This window comes from Entelurus aequoreus, linkage group LG01, assembly GCF_033978785.1.
Source record: "Entelurus aequoreus isolate RoL-2023_Sb linkage group LG01, RoL_Eaeq_v1.1, whole genome shotgun sequence".
Classification (NCBI taxonomy): domain Eukaryota; kingdom Metazoa; phylum Chordata; class Actinopteri; order Syngnathiformes; family Syngnathidae; genus Entelurus; species Entelurus aequoreus.
The window spans coordinates 86,688,438-86,703,827 of NC_084731.1; the positions used below are offsets into that span (position 1 = coordinate 86,688,438).

Consider the following 15,390-nt stretch of genomic DNA (forward strand, 5'->3'; position numbering starts at 1 on the left):
GAAGAGTGCAAAATAAACCCACCGACAATCTGATATATCTGATATATCACTAAGCTTTAGAACTTTGTTGTGAAAATCTCCTTCCGCGTCTGTGGAAACGCTTCCCGCCCACACTGCTTGGTGCCTCGTCTGAGCTGCTGTGACGTAGATTACCATAGTAACTAAATAAATGACCATAGTAACTAATTAGATGATCATAGTAACTAATTCGATTACCATAGTAACTAATTATATTACCATAGTAACTGGTATATCATCCATAAGCGCAGATTCCAACCATTGAAATACTTTGTATAGTTGAAGACTTACGGTCATTAGAAAACATCACTGCACATCATAATGGCAGCTAGACTTTCCATCTTAAAGATCTAAAAAAAATATTTGGGAATGTCCGGCGGGCCAGATTGAAAAGCTTAACGGGCCGCATGTGGCCCCCGGGCCTTAATTTGCCCAGGTCTGCTGTATAGGTATACTATAGTTAAAGTTAAAGTACCAATGGTTGTCACACACTATAGAATACTGTCCATCCATCCATTTCCTACCGCTTATCCCGTTCGGGGTCGCGCGGGGTGCTGGAGCCTATCTCAGCTGCATTCGGGCGGAAGGCGGGGTACACCCTGGACAAGTCGCCACCTCATCGCAAGGCCAACACAGATAGACAGACAACATTCACACTCACACACTAGGGCCAGTTTAGTGTTGCCAATCAACCTATCCCCAGGCGCATGTCTTCGGAGGTAGGAGGGAACCCACGCAGTCACGGGGAGAACATGCAAACTCCACACAGAAAGATCCTGAGCCCAGGATCAAACCCAGGACCTTCGTATTGTGAGGCACACGCTATAGAATACTGATACGTCAAAATTTCAAGATCATAATTATAATCAGACAAAAACACAGGATTATTTCTTACTATTGGCCCTGATGTAAATCCTTTCTTTTAGCCTTTAAAGCCCTCCGTTATCCAGGGACTTATTTCCTGAGTTTGTAAACAAAAACAAAAACGACTTAAGATTTTTTGATAATAAAAAATATTGCTCTAACCACTGTGGTATCGACATGGCACTGTACTACTTAGTATTGTTACTGTCGATATTTGTATTGATCCGCCCACCTTTGTTTACATTCAAGAGCTCTAGCGTAGCAGTTAGCATATCTTTCTACGGTGTGTAGTGTAGCGTGTTTAGTTCTTCCTCATCCTAGGATGATACTTGTAGGAAAGGTAGTTTATTTGCCGCCATGGAGGCGATAATTGCCGACTTAGAAGCGGCTTTGCACAGTGGAGGGACAATATCCGCTAGCAAGGACGCTACATTGTGCTAAGGACACGTTTGTTCGCTTGTCACTGTCAAATTTTGCAGGACACGGCAAGAACGTGTAATCAACATGCATTATCAAGATATAACGGCCACATTTATATCGTCTATATTGCGCAACCCTTACGTCACATGATGTAAATCTATCCACTATAATAGGCTGACCATATTCTGAAATCCCAAAAAGAGGACACATATGCGTGCCAAGGCCGAGACTAGGTGAACATTTTCCAAAGAACTTGAACTTGCTTTATAAATAATATATTTATTTAAATAAAGCATTTTTTCTCCTCTGTTGACAGCAGTGTTGGCACTAGGAATTTTCAAAATGGAGTCCCATGGACCCCATCAAGTCATAAAAATGGGGTCCCACAGTAAATTTTTGGGGTCCCACTTTTTTGTAAGCGTTTTGAAAAAAAATGATAAAAGTATGCATTGTCCTGTTATATCTCACATTCTATATTGTGTTTTGGAAAAAGGTTGTCATAAACGTTACTTAATTCATTAAAATAAATAATAAAAAAAGAAGACAAATTTGTATGCATATGTAAATTTATTCAGCTATAAACATTCATTCACTTTCTTCTTTCCTTCATGGATCTGAACTTTACCGCTGCTGGTAGTTCTTTCTATGTTTTTGTTTAATAAGTTGTAGGTGTATTTATTTCAGTATAAATGTGTAAAAAGTGTTTTGCTTGGGTCATGAAATGATGATAATGGTGTGCCAGGGAATACATACATTTTATATTTAACGCTTAAATCTCTGGAGTCTACATCAACTAGGGGTAGGAGGTAGTGGGGGGTGTATATGGTAGCGTCCCGGAAGAGTTAGTGCTGCAAGGGGTTCTGGGTATTTGTTCTATTGTGTTTATGTTGTGTTACGGTGCGGATGTTCTCCCGAAATGTGTTTGTCATTCTTGTTTGGTGTGGGTTCACAGTGTGGCGCATATTTGTAACAGTGTTAAAGTTGTTTATACGGCCACCCTCAGTGTGACCTGTATGGTTGTTGACAAAGTATGCCTTGCATTCGCTTATGTGTGTGAAAAGCCGTAAATATTATGTGATTGGGCCGGCATGCAAAGGCAGTGCCTTTAAGGCACGCCCCCAATATTGTTGTCTGGGTGGAAATCGGGAGAAATTCGGGAGAATGGTTGCCCCGGAAGATTTTCGGGAGGGGCACTGAAATTCGGGAGTCTCCCGGGAAAATCGGGAGAGTTGGCAAGTATGTCAATCAATCAACTCCCTCACTCTCTCTGTCTCTGCCCCTCCCTCACAAATGCTGGCGCGTGCGCACACCTTCACAATTTGTTTTGTTTTTAACCCCTTCTTAACCCTGGACGTACATTGAAAATACACGCAACCCTGACTCAAAATGCCGGACATTTGAGGCATTTAAGAAACCCCGCCCGGACAGCCCCGCAAAAGAGGACATGTCCGGGGAAAAGAGGACGTATGGTCAGTCTACACTATAAGGTGATTATTTCAGATACTTTTTAAAGTAATGCAACTTTTTCCGCGGATAAATGAACAAACACGTAGAGATTGCATTGTTTAATGCCTGACGACTCCACTGCGAGATTAACAGTTGAATCATACTCCTCTGAATCGAATCGTCGATTATTTGAAGACAGCCTTAAGAACAATCTTATTTTTTTTTACAGCTGAAGTTCTAGTTTGGACCAAAATACACAAAGAAGTCCTTCATGGCGTATCAACTTGCTGGTAAAGGTGAGGACTCGTTCATATTTTACAAGCGGGGGGCTTTTCCTCTCCAGTGCTTCGCTGATTTTGCCCAGTGCTGAAAGGTGTGAGTGCGCACACACACACACACACACACACACACACACACACACACACACACACACACACACACACACACACACACACACACACACACACACACACACACACACACACACACACACACACACATACCTATCGTCATGTGCTTGCCCTCGCACATCTTAGGCTTCCCCACGCCGTTGGAAGCCAGGCAGCTGTAACGACCACTGTCCTCTTTTGCCACAGCTTTGAATTCCTGCGGACCAGACAGACAGTAGACTGGAGACTGATGAATGTCCTGGAGCAACTTCGGCGTTCTGATAGTAAAAATACTCACCAGTACTCCTGTGTGGGAGTTGATTAGATAGGTGGCGTTGGCGTGGCGTGTCACGCTCATCAGCAGGTTGTCCTTGTACCAGGAATACGTAGCAGGCGGGATGCTTTGCTGGTCCCGACAGCGCAGCTGCACTGCAGAGCCCGTGACCGCCGCACTCGGGATTTGGCAGGACGGCGTGTTCGGGGGCACTGTGGGAGTACGTGATCACTGCACAAGCCATTCCAGTGTACAGGTTTATTTTGTAATATTCCTTCTTTTTCGCCAAAAGTCTGCCCCAGTTTTCGTATATCCCATCTTGGTTAAAGTACAGCCAGACATTGTGTATAACAAACTATTGACTCAATATCTGTGCTTTTTTAGTACATCGTGGGGCCAAAGAAAGTTCCAACATTTGGATAAAGAAGGCAAGGGACACTATTGAATTAAAGACAGAACTCCAAGCAGGGCTTTTCATCCGTCACCTGAGGTCAGTTCAAAACTTGGGAGACACACATTTGTGCAGCAAATTCCTAAACACACGAGAGTGCTCGTGTTGTATAGAGGAACTTGGACCACTGTGAACACATATGTAGATCCTCACATTGACATTTTAACCTTGCTAGAAAACATAGAACACTAAGGTCCAAACTTGTGATTGACATAACTGAGGTGGCACCACTTTAAGTCCTCTTATTTTTGGCCCCTACACATTTTTTCCTAATGGGATGTATGTAACTAAGGTGTTGCTGTAGATCATGGGTGTCAAACTCTGGCCCGCCGTGTAATTTCATTTGGCCCTTGAGGCAATATCAAATTAACATTAGAGCTGGCCCGCCGGTATTATACAGCGGCGGTGCCGCTAATACTCATAAGTATGAGTGCCAACCCTCCCGGGAGACTCCCTTCCGAAAAATCTCCCGGGGCAACCATTCTCCCGAATTTCTCCCGATTTCCATCCGGACAACATTATTGGGGGCGTGCCTTAAAAGGCACTACCTTCAACGTCCTCTACAACCTCTACAAACAGCGTGCCGGCCCAGTCACATAATATATGCGGCTTTTACACACACATAAGTGAATGCAACGCATACTTGGTCAACAGCCATACAGGTCACACTGAAGGTGGACGTATAAACAACTTTAACACTGTTACAAATATGCGCCACACTGTGAACCCACACCAAACAAGAATGACAAACACATTTCATGAGAACATCCGCACCGTAACACAACATCAACACAACAGAACAAATACCCAGAACCCCTTGCAGCACTAACTCTTCCGGGACGCTACAATATACACCCCAGCTACCACCAAACCCCGCCTCCACCCACCAAGTTAATTTTGATATTTACCTCAAAAGGCTGCAAATAGAAAAGAGGCATTACATTTTTTATTTAAATTTTATGTAATATACCATTGATGTTTTTTCGTTAGTTTTTTGAAAGTTGATTTTGCACTATTAAGTTGTATAAGCGTTGCTTGTTCCATATTCAGTGTTAAAGCAAATCAGTGTAGTAAACTGAGCAATAATTAACGTTTTATTCATGCACTTTCTCTTGCTACTTCAAGGCTTGAATGTTTGATTCATTCATTATTGTTATTTTATTTTCAAATTTATTATTAACCTGTGGAAAAAGTTGATTTTGATATTTACCTCAGAAGGCTGCAAATAGAAAAGAGGCATTCAATTTTTATTTACATTTTATTTGATATGCCATTGATATTTTTGAATTATTATTATTATTATTTGAAACTCGATTTTGCATGTCACTATAAAGTTATATAAGCCTTGCTTGTTCAATATTCAATGCAAAACTTGTTTGGGTCCCTATGAAAAGGTTAATTTGTTCAACCTTGGCCCGCGGCTTTGTTCAGTTTTAAATTTTGGCCCACTCTGTATTTGAGTTTGACACCCCTGCTGTAGATTGTTTATTTCAGATACGGTCAGTAGTCATTTAATCAACTTCTTTAGTTATACTAGTGGTGTTCCTCAAGGTTCTATTTTAGGTCCTCTCTTTTTCATCATTTGGGCTTTTCAACTGATGGCCTCTGAGTTCAGTAAAAAAAAAAACGTGTGAGAGACTCACATTTAAAAACCCTGGAGTGTGGTCATAGAGATGATCTTTGATAGGCTTTTTTGCAGAAGGTCCTGAAAAACAACACAGCACTCCTGCAACTCTGACAAAATAAAGATACCAAAAATCAAATGTCTACTGTAGAGGACACTGGTTCTCTGGAAAATGTCTAAAAAAACTAATACTGAAGGGAGAAGTATGGTCCTTAGCTTTTTGGTAACGTGGCTCTCAAAACAATTTAGTTGTTTACATTTCATTTGGTTTTTTTTAAATGTATTTTACATGATTTTCTACATGTCAAACTAATAATAATAATAATAATAATAGATTTCATTTGTAAAAAACATTTTACGTTGAGCAAACAACCTCAAAGTGCCACAGTGTTAAAAAAAGAAAGAAAAAGAAAATAGTAATAATAATAAAAGATAATAAAAATAAATAAAATATAAAACTAGAAGCAGCCCAATAGCTAGAACCAGCATGCATATCTATAAACATCTATAAAAAGGCTTTTTTAAAAAGATGGGTTTTTAAGCCTTTTTTAAAAGCATCCACAGTCTGAGGTGCCCTCAGGTGGTCAGGGAGAGCGTTCCACAGACTGGGAGCAGCGGAGCAGAAAGCCCGATCTCCCATAGTTCGTAGCTTTGTCCTTGGAGGTTGGAGGAGGTTAGCCTGTTTGGAGCGGAGGTGTCGTGTGGAGGATTTGGGGGTGAGCAGTTCTTTAAGGTAGACGGGGGCATTTCCATGGAGGCACTGGTGAGTTAGTGAGGAGATTTTGAATTCAATCCTGAGTGGAACAGGAAGCCAGTGAAGGGATCTAAGAATTATTTCCGATAAAATGTGTTTTGTGTTCATGTTTTTGGGTGTCTCGAATAGAGATGGGTACCGACCGAATTCCATCGTTACTTGTCACTGGCAGATTCATAGCGGACTGCCTATGTGAGAGGTGGAAATCTGTGGGCACCTCACGATTCTACTCCATTCCCATTCTTGGGGTGACTATTTGATTCAGAATACAACACGATTCCCGTAATATGTTATTTGGTAGATAAATGATCTAAATAAATAAAAAAGTGGCCTAAAAAAACATTTTTTTAAAAGGATTTTTCAAATAGTATTTACAAAAATCACAGAATGTTAATCAATCAAAAGAAAATAGAGCAACTCCAACGAAATTGCAGTTTTACAATACTTAGACATTTACAAAGCAAATACAATAATTATTAAATACTATACTACATAAAAGAAAACCCAAAAATTATAAAAGCAACAGTAGCAATAATAATATTAATAGTAATATCAAAATAAATGGTAGTTGTTAGATGTTTTTAATCCAAAAATCGATTCTTAAATACAGACAAAAACATTCGCAAATAATTTATTTATTTATTTTAAATCGATTCTCTAAAACGATAAATCGATTTAGAATTGGAATAAATAAACATCGCGATATGGATGCGAATCATATTTTGAGCACCCCTGCCCCCATGTAACAATTCCACATGTCAACAAAGCGAGCTAGCCTGATAGAAGGCGCTCCAACACACGTAAGGTTCCACTTTTCTAAGTGCTCTACCTCGACGCTAATTTACATTGTATATGCCATATACATGCTACTGATTAGCATAAGCGATTTTACATGGCAATGTCAACACCTCCAAACTTGAAATCCAAACTACAACTAAGATGAACGGCTGGTGTGACATTCAACTTGAGGGCAAAGACTACTTCCTGACTACGACAACACACCGAGGACAAACTGTGACTGCATAGTGGAAAATGACTCAGAAGCGTAAGACAAACCGCACAGTTAATATATTACCTCGTCATTTTTTTCCTTTAATTTTATCATGAAGACGCAGTAAAGTACGGAAAATGTAAAAGCCGGGGTACAGCTTCACATTTCATATTTAGATCCTCGGTCGGTCCTACCTAACACTCGGAGTGTGACGTTGGTCTCGCCCAAATTGACAGAATCCAGAGGAGCGCTGATCTCGCAGCGGTACTCGCCAGCGTCCTCCTGGGTCACCCGGCGCAACTTCACTGTGGCTCCCTCGATGCTCGCCCGCCCCTCGAACGGACCTGAGAGCAAGGATGTGTTGAAAAAGTAAGATTCAGTTGTTAGTGTTGTCATGATATCAGAATTTCAGTCATCGATACTGATATCTATGAATTTCAAAACAGAACAGTGTACTTTTTAATTTCACTTCCTATTGAAAACTGTTTCAAACTGTCAAGTTTTTAAGATGACTGTACTTGAAACACCTTTTGCACATACCGTATTTTACGGACTATAAGTCGCAGTTTTTTTCATAGGTACGACTTATACTCAGGAGCGACTTATGTGTGAAATTATTAACACATTACCGTAAAATATCAAATAATATTATTTAGCTCATTCACGTAAGAGACTAGACGTATAAGATTTCATGGGATTTAGCGATTAGGAGTGACAGATTGTTTGGTAAACGTATAGCATGTTCTATATGTTATAGTTATTTGAATGACTCTTACCATAATATGTTACGTTAACATACCAGGCACGTTCTCAGTTGGTTATTTATGCCTCATCTAACGTACACTTATTCAGCCTGTTGTTCACTATTCTTTATTTATTTTAAATTGCCTTTCAAATGTCTATTCTTGGTGTTGGGTTTTATCAAATACATTTCCCCCAAAAATGCGACTTATACTCCAGTGCGACTTATATATGTTTTTTCCCTTCTTTGTTATGCATTTTCGGCCGGTGCGACTTATACTACGGAGCGACTTATACTCCGAAAAATACGGTAATTGAAACTGCAGTATCCGCACCAAGAGGTAACTACATTAGAAAAACAGTGGTGGCTTATAACCTCCCAGTATTTCAAAACATTACTGTGCTCATAAATAACTATTTTACATTCTTAAAAGAAGAGCAACGGCATGGAGCGTTTATGTATATAAAACAAACAATATTGATCTTAATATTCTTTCAATATCGTCTCATTCGTAATGAAATAAAAAGGCTAAAGAAATATTTAATGACAATGTTTGTGTTTTTATTAAAGCTGACAAAGTTAACGGTTTAATTCATATGATTAATCATGTACACAATTAGATTAATCATGCTATTTATTTTGACCGTGCAAGCTCTTTTACCTTAACGGCTATACTGTCAGTGATCAGATCGATGTATAAGTTAGTTCATAAATGAGTGAGGAGACTGACTGGTGTTCTCGCTGTCACATTTCACTCCAAAATACAGCCTGAAAGAACTTTAGGTAAAACTGTTACCAAGTTTTGGGCAAATAAATACGGTGCATTCATTATGACAATAAAATTGCATTTCTGTACAAATATTGGGGTCTTTTCTCAAGCAAATATTTAATTATGCAAGTTAGTAATCACTTGTGATTAATCATAATTAATCCAAATTCCAAAGTGTGATTAATCTGATTTGAATTATAAAAATATTTCACTTTTTTGTACTTAAATAAACATTTTAAAAAAAAAGAATTGACACAGCTGGCTCCGGAAAAAATGTTATACTGCAGTAATCGGTGCTAACGATACTGAAAAAAGCTGGTATCGATTAGTGATTATCAATATGGCCAATGATAGAGCTTTTAATTCTATAGTTATATCGTGATAATGCATGTTGATGACACATTCTATTTGTGTTCTGTAAATTTGACAGCGACAAGCGAACAAACACGTCCTCAACGCTATGTAGCATTCCAGCTAGCGGCTAACAACCCTCCTCAGTGCAAAGAAACTTCTCAGACAGTTAACCTCACCTCCATGGCGGAAAATGAATGATGTTTCTTACAAGGAGGATATGCTTACCGTTAACGGCTAAGCTAGAGCTTTCAAATTTTAACAGAGGTGGGCGGATCGATACAGATGTCGACAGTAATGATACCAAGTATAGTATCAGGTGTGGTATCCTGGTAGATGCGTAGTTCAATCGAAGTTTTTTATTATAAAAAAAAAAAAACTTTTGTTGTTTTTGTTTACAAACTAAGGAAATAAGTCCCTGGACTTTAAGGACAACAACCAAGAAATGTAAATCAGAGGTGGTGTAGGAAATAAACATTTAATTGACAATATTTCACCGCCAATTGAGATGAAAAATATACAGTAATCATTTGATGACCCTGAAAATGTTAATTAGTAACATTTTTGATATGACCAATACTGCCCCTGTAACTACTTCTTGGTATTGGATCGATGTTCAAATTTGTAGTATCGCCCAAAACTAATGTAGCGTATCCAAACAACAGAAGTATTTATTACATGTTGTGTAAACAAAAGCAGGTTACAACAGAAGGTAACCAGATATTGACAGTAAAATAGCAAGTGCATTAATAATATGTTACTGCATATGTCAGCAGCTAAATTAGGCGCTCTTCTAAACAGTTTTGAAATGGTTCTATAATCTTTTATATTCCAAATAATATATTGTGTTGTGTTTTGTTATCGTAGGTAGCTGCAATATAACAATATCGATTTTAGGCCAGTCCTTGTATCAATGTGATTTTTGCATGCTGGTATTAACTTGAAGGTTAGTTAGACAACCCTAGGCTGTATCACGAGGTAACATACATGGACCTGATGTCAGGGAATTAGAAGGCTGGACGGCGTAAAAACTCTCCGGTTAAACTGCATTCGACTGCGGCCAGGTGAAGGCTATGATTCATTATTTATATCGCACATTAAACCCACGTCCTTTAACCTTAATGAAGATGGATCAAGGCTAGGAGATTTTACGCCTTGGCACCACTGACACACACAGACGCCGCTTGAAACATCACTCCCATTATGGGAGCGCCCAACTCCTCCCAGCAGGGACAGCAGCGGCAAGCTGATTAAAACAAATGTGGCGTATGGGGGTTAATTTGTGTCTTTATTAGGAAAGCTTTTTTTGGACACTGAATTCATGCTACTGAATGATGCTGACAATTTCATTGAATACAAATTTGTGAGCAAAATGTGTATGTATAAGGATTCAGTGTAAAACCATTCAGTTTAAAAAAAAAAAAATCAGTGTTTTAAAATTTAGTGTAAAAAAATCTGTTTTAAAATTCGGTGCAGAACATTTTTGTGTAAAAAAAATAAATGCAGAAAAATTCAGTTTTAAAATTCAGTGTTTTAAAATCGGTGTACAAAAATTCCATGTAAAGAATTTAGTGCAGAAAAATTCAGTGTAAAAAAAATCAGCGCTGAAAAATTCAGTGCAAAAACAACAACAGTGTCTTAAAATTCAGTGCAGAAAAATTCAGTGTAATAAAATCGGTGTATGAAAATTCACTACAAATTAGTGCAGAAAAATTCAGTTTAAAAATGCAGTGTATAAAACGTCAGTGTAAAAAAATTCAGTGCAGAAAAATTCAGTGTAAAAAATGTAGTGTTTTAAAATTCAGTGTAGAAAAAAATCTGTGTTTTCAGATCAGTGTTTGAAAATTCAGTCAAAAACTATTCAGTGCAAAAAATCAATGTAAAACAAATTCATCCATTTTCTATCGCTTGTTCCTTTTAGTGTTTTAAAATTCAGTGTAAAAAATCTGTGTTATGAAATTCAGTGTAAAAAATCTGTGTTATGAAATTCAGTGTATACAATTTCAGTGTTATGAAATTCAGTGTATAAAAGTTCAGTGTAAAAAATTCAGTTTCCCAAAAATTCATCCACCCATTTTTTACCGCTTGTCCTTCTGTTTTAAAATTCAGTGTTTAAAAAAATGCATACAAATTCAGTGCTTTAAAATTCTGTGTAAAAAAAACGGTGTTATGAAATTCAGTGTAAAAAACATCAGTGTAAAAAAATTATAATTCAGTGTATAAAAATTCAGTGTAAAGAAATTAATGTTTTAAAATTCAGTGTAAAAAATTAAGTATTTTAAATTCAGTGTAAAAAAGTAAGTGTTACAAAATCAGTGTAAAAAATTCAGTGCAAAGAAATTCAGAGTTCAAAATTCAGTGTTTTAAAGTTCAGTGTAAAAAAAATTCAGTGTCCAAAAAATTCATCCACCCATCCATCCATCTCCTTCTGTGTTTTAAAATTCAGTGTTTAAAAAAATGCATAAAAATTCAGTGCTTTAAAATTCAGTGTAAAAAAAAAAAAGTTATGAAATTCAGTGTAAAAAAAATCAGTGTAAAAAAAATTCTAATTCAGTGTATAAAAATTCAGTGTAAAGAAATTAGTGTTTCAAAATTCAGTGTAAAAAATTAAGTATTTTAAATTCAGTGTAAAAAAGTAAGTGTTTCACAATCAGTGTAAAAAATTCAGTGCAAATAAATTCAGAGTATCAAAATTCAGTGTTTTAAAGTTCAGTGTAAAAAAATTCAGTGTCCAAAAAATTAATCCACCCATCCATCCATTTTTTACCGCTTGTCCTTCTGTGTTTTAAAATTCAGTGTTTAAAAAAAAAAGCATAAAAATTCAGTGCTCTAAAATTCAGTGTAAAAAACATCAGTGTAAAAAAAATTCTAATTCAGTGTAAAGAAATTAGTGTTTTAAAATTCAGCGTAAAAAATTAAGTATTTTAAATTCAGTGTAAAAAGTGTTTCAAAATCAGTGTAAAAAATTCAGCGCAAAGAAATTCAGTGTTTTAAAATTCAGTTTAAAATAAATTTAGTGTATAAAAATTCAGTGTTTCAAAACTCAAAAACACTTCTGGTAAATTAAGACTGTTGCAATTGATCCCGTGTCAGAACCAGCCAATGAGGTGAGTTTTGAGCTTTGAATTATTTTGCACTGAATTTTGTATTTTGACTAACTGAAAAAAAGAAAGAAAAAAAAAAGCTTTCGTAATGAAGACACTAATTACCCTCCATAGTGGTGTTTTCTCACCTCGGAACTGTCCGTCAAAGTAGACAAAAGACACATCTTTCCCCCTCTTCTTCCACTCGATGCGCGGGTTCTGGTCCCTCTCTGTGCGGAACATGCAGGACAGCTCTGCATCTAAGAAAAAAAAAAACAAAATGGGATATTTATGGCGCCAGTCCCACTTGAAAAAAACATCTGGTTCTATTTAAAGCCTTCACTGTCAAGGATGCATCAACTCATAAAAAGGGCCTGGATGCTTTTGTATTTATTTTTTTGGGCCTCACCTGAAAACTCGTGCACCTCCACTCGGGGTTTGTTGGTGGATACGGTGACAGGAAGGGAGGGGCAACCTGGGGAGGAGAACAAGGAGAGTTAACAAGGAGAGCAATATTGCTTGTCGTCCATTAGGGGGCAAGGTGAATGAGGTAATGTGCGCCATGTTGCACGAGCGGAATGCTTCATGAGAAGATGCACGGGGAGGATTATTGTCTCCTCCACTTTAATCCCGCTGGGTTAAGGAGCAGCATGGCCGTATGTCCCCTTAAGCGCAGGTTAGGATAAGGGCGGCAAACACCTCGCAAAGCTCTGCGGCAGCTTGTCCAGATTAACCTGATGTGGCGCGTGGCCTTTAGCGTGGGCTTGGCCGCCAACACGTCTGTGTTTGCTTCCTGCATGTCACTGATACCTCGCATCCCCACAGGAAAAGGAAGCGGCCGGTGACTTCCCCGCATGACGATTGGCTTATCAGTGTGATTACGGTCGGGTTCACGGGTTGAATGCGGGTGAAGGTCACCTGAGGGAGAAAGCGCTAAAGTGCCGCCGCGCGAAAGCTGCTCTCCCGTAGGTCAGCAAATTAAGGAGAAGCCATGCAGTTTTTTGTTTTTTTTAGAACTACATTAATATGAAATAAGCCTCCAGAGAACTTACTTAGCATTAAAGCTTCTCAAAGCCTCTGAAAAACAGCAAAGATGTGTCAATTTTTCAAGAGGATGTCCCTCGAGGCGTATAGACGCGATACAGACAAGATAAATAAAATAAAAAGCTTTTAAGTCTGTAGTACCTCATTTTACAAGCTTAATTGGTTCTGTGATGGAACATAAAACATTTGGATCTCCAATCAATTTTCATTGAAATAAATGTTAGGCCTTTGCAAGACAGCACAGTTTCAACATGTAACATGCCTTTTAAAAAGAAATATTGTATAAAAACAATACAATAGAAATGTACTGCAAAGAACTACAGTAGTTTTATGAAATAATGTACAGCATTTGGACTTCTACGGTATATCTCCTTCTCCGTCAAACACACCACCAGCAGCTTTTCCCTATTTTCACAGCCCGTCGTTATAGACTAATTTGGCTTCAGTATGTTGCAGACTAGCAGTGATACGCTCAAGTTGCTCAAGGCCATCTCCATGCAACCAGAAGGAGCTTTTCTAACGTCTAACCCAGGGGTGTCCAAAGTGTGGCCCGGGGGATATTTGCGGCCCGCAGCTCCAGTTTTTTTGGCCCGGGAAATATTGTCAGAAAAAACACAACAGTAAGAAAACATGAGGGAAAAAAAAGCAAAATGACGTCATTTAATGAGAAACAAAAACAGAAATTTTGATTCTAATAACTGGGGTGCACCAACATGGAGAAATCAAAGCATGCTGAGGACATTTTTATTTAGTAAAAAAAACAAAAACGGATATTATTGACACAACTTAGTGCCAGCTGTGTTTCAAAGTGTTGATAAAAATATCAGTTTTTCCCGTTACATAATGTCTTTTTGCCATTTTTAAGTTTTTTTCCCCCCGACTATATTATACCAGTCAACAAAACTCGAGCTACGGCCCGCACTTTGGGCACCCCTGTAATAACTTGTAATAACAGTATTCTTTGGGGCGGTTGGTAGAGGGGCCGTGCCAGCAATTTGAGGGTTCCAGGTTCAATCCCCGCTTCTGCCAACCTAGTCACTTCCGTTGTGTCCTTGGGCAAGACACTTTACCCACCTGCTCCCAGTGCCACCCACACTGGTTTAAAAATGTAACTTAGATATTGGGTTTCACTATGTAAAGCGCTTTGAGTCACTAGAGAAAAGCGCTATATAAATATAATTTACTTCACTTCACTTCGTCACCTGTAACACAAAGATGACACTAATTTTTGTCTTTAAATATGATATATCTCTTTGTAGCATTTTTTTTTAACAAAATGAATATGTATGAAAATGCCACCCACATTGCAAATTATCTGCCACGTGCCAAGATTTAAAATGGTATTATTTTTTTATTTCCCAATTTTTAAGAGCTATTTAGTTTTTTTTAGCAGGAGTGCAAGGGTATTGTAGTATTCTGGTTTCTACGTCTTCACAATAATACCGTGACACCTGATGGTATGAAACAAAAACTTGGGTGTGTCGTTTTTTCCTTCCCTTTAGTACTGTTGGCCGAGTCTGGAAATAAATCTTCCAGAATCTTTTGCACACAGCGCCAAGGTGGGGGCGTGGCACGCCGCAAGCAGGAAATAAAGTGTGTTTGTAGTCGATGAGAGGAATGGCTTTTTGGACATTTCCTGAAAAATGTCATCAAAATCCAGGCAAAACTGTTTCGAGTTATGTTGCTAACAAACATTGGCCAAAACATAAGCTCTTTGGCAGAGGTAATAAAGTTCTGCAAAGCAACACTTTCGTCACAAGCGTTTCCATGGGAACACTGAGCCAGCCAGTCACATCTCACCACACGGAGGTAATCACCAAATGTTTATCTTAAACATTCCTTTTACACACTATGGCATTTTTACCAAGCTTTTTTTGTTGTTGCACATATCGCAATAGATAGATAGATAGTACTTTATTGATTCCTTCAGGAGAGTTCCCTCAGGAAAATTAATAATATCATACCCTGAGATTTGATACTGTTACATCCCTAATTTTTTTCGTCATTGACTTTAAATCATAATCTTAATTTTAGCATGAATTATATTATGTGTATTCTAGTTCAGTGTTTCTTAACAATAGGGCTAAGGCCCGCTACAAAAGATCTGTTTCTCAGCTGGGGTCCGCCGCCGCGACACTAATCAGTTGTAATACACTTTTCCGCCACGTGT

At 38.1% G+C, this 15,390-nt stretch overlaps 2 protein-coding genes across 2 annotated transcripts in view; both read right to left on the reverse strand.

Annotated features, from left to right (window-relative positions):
* The window catches only part of mrpl39 (mitochondrial ribosomal protein L39), a 350,047-nt gene that overhangs the window by 295,482 nt on the left and 39,175 nt on the right, over nt 1-15,390 (reverse strand). The gene's annotated exons all lie outside the window — the stretch shown is intronic.
* The window catches only part of jam2a (junctional adhesion molecule 2a), a 32,487-nt gene that overhangs the window by 8,929 nt on the left and 8,168 nt on the right, over nt 1-15,390 (reverse strand). The window contains 5 exon segments of the mRNA XM_062060118.1: nt 3,252-3,354; nt 3,436-3,623; nt 7,426-7,575; nt 12,326-12,436; nt 12,586-12,651. Of these exon segments, the coding sequence (XP_061916102.1) occupies nt 3,252-3,354; nt 3,436-3,623; nt 7,426-7,575; nt 12,326-12,436; nt 12,586-12,651 (618 nt within the window).